Source organism: Montipora capricornis, chromosome 2, assembly GCF_036669925.1.
Source record: "Montipora capricornis isolate CH-2021 chromosome 2, ASM3666992v2, whole genome shotgun sequence".
NCBI lineage: Eukaryota > Metazoa > Cnidaria > Anthozoa > Scleractinia > Acroporidae > Montipora > Montipora capricornis.
Window position 1 is genome coordinate 29,573,807 of NC_090884.1, and position 7,500 is coordinate 29,581,306.

At 39.6% G+C, this 7,500-nt stretch overlaps 1 protein-coding gene across 3 annotated transcripts in view; it reads right to left on the reverse strand.

Moving 5' to 3' along the window:
- The window catches only part of LOC138039288 (uncharacterized), a 33,911-nt gene that overhangs the window by 25,626 nt on the left and 785 nt on the right, over nt 1-7,500 (reverse strand). For all 3 annotated transcript variants that reach the window (XM_068885499.1, XM_068885501.1, XM_068885500.1), the window contains exons 2-5: nt 5,528-5,824; nt 3,693-3,827; nt 2,998-3,160; nt 2,224-2,475 (exon numbers count right to left, since the gene is read on the reverse strand). In XM_068885499.1, the coding sequence (XP_068741600.1) occupies nt 2,224-2,475; nt 2,998-3,160; nt 3,693-3,827; nt 5,528-5,824 (847 nt within the window). The remainder of the gene's footprint in view (nt 1-2,223; nt 2,476-2,997; nt 3,161-3,692; nt 3,828-5,527; nt 5,825-7,500) is intronic.

A 7,500-nucleotide genomic window follows, 5' to 3' on the forward strand; every position in this document is an offset into this window, starting at 1 on the left:
TGCTTTAAACAAACTTCTGAAAACACAAGCTGCTGATATTTCCCCCTAATTTTACGAGAACTCATTGCGAATACGTGTTTATAACATAAGGGCAAAATTTTCTTGTCACTCAGTGTCGAGAAACAACAAAAACCAGTTGGGCAAGCTGATTAAAAAAGCACTTGTTCGCTCGCATTTTAGAGGAAAACAAACAAATCAACTTTTTCTTTATGTCCAAAAGAGTACCGATAATTGTTATTTAATTCCAGTTGACAATAAAAATTCGATTTTCATTCCTGAAAAAAGGAAGAACCGATTAAACCACCTTTTAAAAATATTTATTATATGGAGGAGAGTGTTTTACTGGGAACTAAACCACTCGTAGATTCCATACGCCACTTCATCCGGGACCCGAGTGACGTATTTTCCGTATGTCACCTTTGTGAGTGTCGTATCGTTCAATGACGTCACGATTCCCGCCTTTTTTTCCCGCCTTTTTTTGTAAAGCCCAGCCGTATTTGTAAAACTTGACTACTTTGAAATACAATAAAATCGGAAATATTCAATATTTAGTCTCCATATAATAAAAAGAACATTACACGTTTGCTCGAAGATATGAATTTTATGTTCTCGTGGCAAGAACAATATCTCACTCGTTCGAGATATTGTTCTTGCCACTCGAACATAAAATTCATATCTTCTCGCTACCGTGTAATATCCTCTATGTATCCACTTTAAATAACGCATCCGTAAAAGTAACAAACGGTTTAGTGCCCAAGGAAAGAATTTGTGTGCTAAGTATGAGCTATTACTGGTATTCTGTTTTGCCCTTGTCGTTCTCTTTCGCTCAGTCCTTTCGTTTCTGTTCTAGACATAAGTCCTCCAGGTATCATGTAACCTTATCAGCGCTTCTAAAGATATGGCAAAAATTGCAATACAGAGAAAAAAGCGGCTCTAAGCAAATTAAAAATAAACACTCAGCTTTAAGTTTACATCACGCCGATGCTTGACTTGAATAACTGCGTAGCCACCAGTGTGCGCCACAGATATCGTGATATGTCAAACTGGATTGAAACCAGCGAAAAATGCAGAAAGAAAACATCATCCAAACCGTTTTCCACCTGAACACGAAAAGCGTTTGACTGTGTAAGAACTTTCGTTGATATATAGTGTGGCCGTGTAGCCGCCTCAAGCCACAGAAAGCGCGCGAAAAATGAAGCCTCTCTTATGTTTAGGTGAGCTCACCTAGGTTGAGCCTGCAATCCCATCGAAAACCTGTACCTAGTCAGCGGTCAACTTCAAAAAAAGACAGCCGACGTCGGTGACCTTAAGCTTGAGCCCGCGATATGGTTATGTGATACTGGTCAGCGGATACCTTGTTCTGACAGGTGTCAGTTAATCAAAAGATGAATGTCCAATATCAAAGATGTCTGCTGTAAACTAGCATGATACTGGTCACATTGGCATACATGGACGGGTGGACGGACGGACGGACGTACGGACGGTCATGACGTCATGGCTATAAAACCAAATTTTCTTGCATCGATGGGTTATTATATTTTCTTAACAATGGTGCTCCGTGCGCGCGCGTCGGCGCGCGCGGAGCTCCGCTAAAACTTTAATATGATATATAGCTTAAACCTAAACAAAAAACAGCGGCGCGGCAATTTTTTTTTCCGCTGACACCTCATTTTCCTTTACCGAGTCCTTAACAAACAACATGGGACTCGGCAGAGTAATATAATATGGCGGGTGGTAGGATTTTGACTACTTTAACCTTTTCCTAAATAATAGCTATCTCATGAGCAAACAAAGATATGGTGATGTATGATTTGCGGTCAAGGAGCAGTGAAAGTTGGCCCATCTTTGATGCTAATGGTCAAGTTTACAATGATGTTTCAATGGGAATGTGATACACAAGAAGCCCTGTCGACACGAGAGAGTGATATAGAGAAGAAATATATATATATATATCAACTGCCGATTTTAAAGAGAAAAGGTACCTGTTACTGTATTCACGCCGATGAAAACAAAAATACAGCGGTGAGAAAATTGGTTTCAGAGCGTGCCAAGATGTAACTTTATTTCGTACCAATACCGAAATGGAAAGATGAATGCATTTTACTGCTTTTTTACATTGTTTTGCGCTGTGAAATTTTTACTTTGTTTGATTTTTTCTTCATAGCATAGTCTACCATATAGAACAAACCCTCGAGCAGGTTGAGAGAAATAAAAACTTGTTACCTGAGGTGTAAACTCCATTGTAGTCGAAAGAATTCCCACCATCGATGGACAGCTTAACTGGCAGTCTTCCGGTCTTGTTAAGCACAGGCACAGTTATCGAAGTTACCAATTCTGTTCCAAAGGTGGCATTGATATTGACGTTCCCATCAAATTGCACAACTATGTTGTCACTCTCTTTGAAGCATGGACCACCCATTTTCAAGTTTGTACCCCCTAACATAATGCCAGACCGAGGCGAGACAGTCAAGGAACCTTTAAATGAATACGGAATTAGCGAAAAACAAAATCCAAATAATTTGTAAGGTTAGAAATGCCTCGTAAGTACGTAAAATAAATCGCGTCGCACTTATGATGTAAAATTTTAAACTCTGCCGATGTTTTTCTTCCTGTAAAAAATGAAACAACGGCGACAGCAACGCCGAAAATGCCTAAAACTGCATAGTTGCTGATGAAACAAAAGCTTTGCGCTCTCTTTTACAGTGCAACTCGCCTTACCGTGGTCACCCAACAAACTTTCACATTTGACAACTACGTGTAAGTACGTCAACTCAACAACCCATTCAACGGAGTTCAACTTACAACCGTGCTAACTTTGCAGGGAGGGGTGACGGTCAATCAAATTCGCCCACCCTCATTGGCGTGTAAGTTTTAAAAAACTTTGTTAAGTGGCCACGGTAAGGCGCGTCGCACGATAACTGCGTTTTAGATTTGTTCGATATTTTCCTTTGCCATCATCTTTAAAACAACAACAACGCTGCTGCAGCGCTTACTTGCCTTTCGAATTGCAGCCGCCGGCCTCCACGCTGGCCTCATCCGTTCGGAACATCCACTGCCCCGCCTGAGCCACGTTTGAGGTAGAAGGAAGATTAAGAATTTCATTGGTCCTGGAACCTTCGATTACGAAAAACCTGACTCCATCCCCTGCATTAAAGCCACCCTGTTAAATATTAAACAATGCAATGGTAGGTTGCTAAAAGGATTGATCGTAGAGATGAGCGCCAATTTCTACTGCAAACTGCATATTAAATTAATAATGAAATACGAAATAGCTTTCAAACTTAATACACGCGTTTTACGTTTCCAAACTTAAGGTTTCGTAAAGAAAGTTAGAATAGGAAGGTAAATCTCATTCCTTGCTCTAACCGAAGCCTGGGGCAGGTTGTTCGAAGCATAATTAACGCTAACCGGCGTTAAATACCATGGAAACCTATAGGTTCTGATACCTCTTAACCAACGGTTAGCGCTAACCAGGCTTCGAGTAAAACCGGCCACTGGGCACCATTTATACCGTGAACTATATCCTTGGGTCATAATGGTCTTGGAGTGATTACGATAATGTGAATATATGTCTTAAGATGACTTCTCGTTTCCTTTGAAGTAGCCGCTTCCGTCAGGCCCGTTTACATAGCATATGTTTGTCGCAAAGAAGTATTTGTATCGGATTGCTAGTACAGAAATCGCATGTTTACCTGAGCAGGGGTGCCGCCCAGTCCCTCACTGTTTCCTCCACTGGCCGTTCCTGTGGTCCACATGATCGTATTGTAGTTAAAGATAACGAAAGAGTGGCGTCCATTCGTTACCAATACCGCCTGAAAAGTGTTCACCTGAAAACGCGAAAATCTTCATTCAATCACAGTGTTTAACATTTTATTTTATTTTAAAAGCTCAAGCTTATTGCAACAACACGCGTGGGCAGTGATAATTTAATTTTATTTGCGACACTTATAGCTATACAAAGTTGAGGTAACTATACACTCAAAAAATAATATTGTTGATAATAATGATACTGATTATGACCATGATATTAAATAAGAATGGATCAATATAAACAAGCAAGACTGAGTGTGGAAATCGAATATGAATTAGTAGTGTATCTAACAGATTATATTCTTAATATTTAGCAAATTTAAGTCTCAATATTCTTATATGTAAAAAGAGTGTAGCATTGGCATGCAAAGCAACGGTGCAATGAACTGAGTAAGGCATAAGGTATTTTTCCTTGTCGTATAGGCGAACTGCGAACTAAACGCTATAAGATTGAACACACTGGAGACGAAGTCATTCTTCCCTGCGATATTCGGAAGTTTGATGAGTGGAAGCTGAAATGCAGTTTGGCGATTATTTGGAAGAATTATGAAAATGGGTGTAAGAAAGTATGAAAGTTGATTATTATGTACCTGAACACTGTAACATTTAGTGGCAGAACTTTGCGCAGTAAAATTTATATGCGAGGACGTAATCGAGATTTGCAATTGTGGTGAGTTTTCGCTCTTACATCATGATGTGTTGTTTCGTAGAATATTTAAGGAACCTCGTGCCTACGCAATCTCCAGAGAATGGCAACGTTCTGCTCAAATGCAATGCATTCTGGTAAAAGATGGTGAATGCGCATTGCATTCTGGCTAACCATAATGTATTCTGGGAAAAAGTGGTGAATTCGAGAATTCGTCCTACTTTCTCATGAATCCAGAATATGTTGCTGCTCGCTCCAGTAATGTATAAGTTCAATTAAAAGATCTAGAGCTTACCACGAAAGTAAGGAAAGCAAGTTAGGACAGCAAACGATTGAAAAAAAATATGCGCCGAGTGTAATCTGCATCAAAACCTTTATACCGGCGATTAGCCAGAAAGGCTTTAAAAGAGATTCAAATTGCAAGATATGTTCTCAGGTTCGCATTTCTAGAGGAACAACACTTCATACAGGGCAGATTCTCGGCACATTAAGGGAAAGTTTCCAAGTCATCAAGGTGGATATGTAGACCAGTTGAAACCTGAAGCGCATTAAAGAGCATAAGAGTAGTGAATGTCAAGGCGTACTTTAAGCTACTACAACAGTAACGTTACTTCAAAATACAACTTGCGCTGTGGAAAGTCATTTCGTTCACGATGTGAATAAAAGTGATAAGATCTGATAAAGTATCTCAAAACTAGAATTAGTGTCAATGCATTTAAGGCAAAGCTAGAGAGTGAACGATTTTCTATCAGTTGCTTACGCCTTTTAAAAACAGAAAACGGTTTCCACAAGAGGTGGAGTATTTTCCATCACTGAACGAAAGTTCAGGTTGGAAATTTGTTTTCCGGAGTGCTTTTTTAGCAAAACATCTTGTTCCAGTGAACTTTCCTGTTATCCTAAACTGTCAAATACTCCAAAATAGTCTTTAGTCAGACTGTCTTCAGAACATCACTTGGGTGATATTTAATCGGAAATCTCGTTGAATTAGGCACCGAATTTATGATTCCATAGTATAAGCAGACAAGGATAAAACGCAAGTTTTCTTTGTGTCACATGTCGTTTAAACCTTACCTTGCTCCGTTGTGAAGTTAAAGTGGCTCCATAAAATGCTACTTTGTCCCAAGTAGCTATGAAAATCCAAGTTGCTGTGAACTTGTATTGATCTAAGAATGCCCTTCGTATATCTGCCGTCGCTCGCTGTAAGAGTATTTCATCAGTGCTCTCTCTATACCAAACATTTCCCCCGTTCGTGGTATCAACATCACCCCAGAAGGGTGAGATGAGACGACGCCCATCCCCCAGTGGGAAGGGATCTGGTGTGAATTGACTCACTTCAACTAAGAATGACACTACACCGTTAGTGTTTACCTGAAAGCAAATGCAAACGAACTGAGTTTTATAATGAAAAAACTTCGGTTGGACAAGGTCAGAAATAGCATTTCCACGATCGTATCTCCGCGTCTCAGGCGATCCCTTTCCCCCGCCCCCCCCCCACCCCCCCTCTCCTTAAATAAAAAAACAAACTACTACTCATTAATGTCCCCACACTTCTGCTTTGAAGGGACAGTTTCACGGTTTTGCGTATGTCCAAGCTTTGGCTCTAGAAGTAATAAAATTTACGGTTTTTTACCGAACCAGATGATGTTCATTAATTAATTACAAGAGAATTAAAGCAAATACACTAAATGACTGAGGCCTAAATTTGGTGGAAGATACTGCGGATTTCGCACTTAGACTCGCTTTGAATAGAAGGCAGATATGAAATCGGAAATGGCCTATTTTAATCAGTAACAACAATAAAAGCAAGGTGACACACGCCAACCCAAACCCGGTGTGGTCAACACATCACGCATGCGCACAACCATCATTTTCACCGATCAATTAGCAGCCATGGACAGCTGTTTCGGCCTTTCTGGGCCGGGTGTTTTGGGCAGCTTCACATGCCTGTAATTCCACTTCTATGGCGTTGCTTCCGTTTCCTGCATCAGTGCTTTCGATTGTTTCAATAACATTGGAAACCCTCCCTTTAAACTAATCCCTTCCCCAAGCTCTCTTTCCCTTTTCCACTGACCACGTGAAAGCATGAAAAAGAGCAAGAGAAAATTTACTCTCTGTTGAAAAATGTTATGCGACTGAATTGTGTCTGTCTACGCTAGTCCCGCAATTACCTATTGTGGTAATATGCCTCGATAAGAACAGACTTGTTAGCAATTCGAAAGTTGCTCAGGTGTAATTTTGGAACAAGAAAAGTTTTTACCAGTTAAGAGGCGTTAATCATGGATCAGCAGTCGTCGGAAAAATGAGGAACCCGAAAGAGGCCTCGGGGATTATTCGTATCTTTATTTGATTATTTTAATCAATGCTGTCTTTTCAAAAGACTCATGAGCTCAACACTGTTATTCAGGCACAGGAGTGCATTAATTTCAAGCAAGGAACAAAACATGTATCCTTCCGGTCATAAAGGCTCTCCATATTGTTTATTTCCCGGTCTTGCGTTGAGTACGAGAGAGTTTGACATAATACAAAGGTTTTTTCTTCATAATACTTCGATTTAATTCATAAGTTCAAGCACTTTCTGGTGGGAAATAACCTCATTGATATAGAACGAATACGGAGTATTTTCCAATACATTTTCAAAACACTCCTGTATAAATGAAATGTACCAAATCAATTCTCTATTATGAACGAACAAGAAGAGTGTTGAATGTATTCTTCAGATTATCGTCTCATCAATAATTAAGAACCCACAATTCCAAAAGATTTTCTCCTGACTTCGTCTGGATTAAAGAAAGGGAGGTAAATACCGGTAATAATAATTGCAAACCGGAGAGCACAAATTCCTCGATGCTTGCTTAAAATCAGGTAATAGAAAAGATAAGGTTGCACTGAAATGATTGGCTACGTGATTAAATAAAATACTTCGGCACGTTCAGTAAAAGCTCAAATAGCTAAGTAGCGTGAGATATATATATTTCATTTTGAATGTTACCCTTCCGTCTGATTATCTTGTATCTTTCATGAATATTTATCAATCCAAAGAAAAC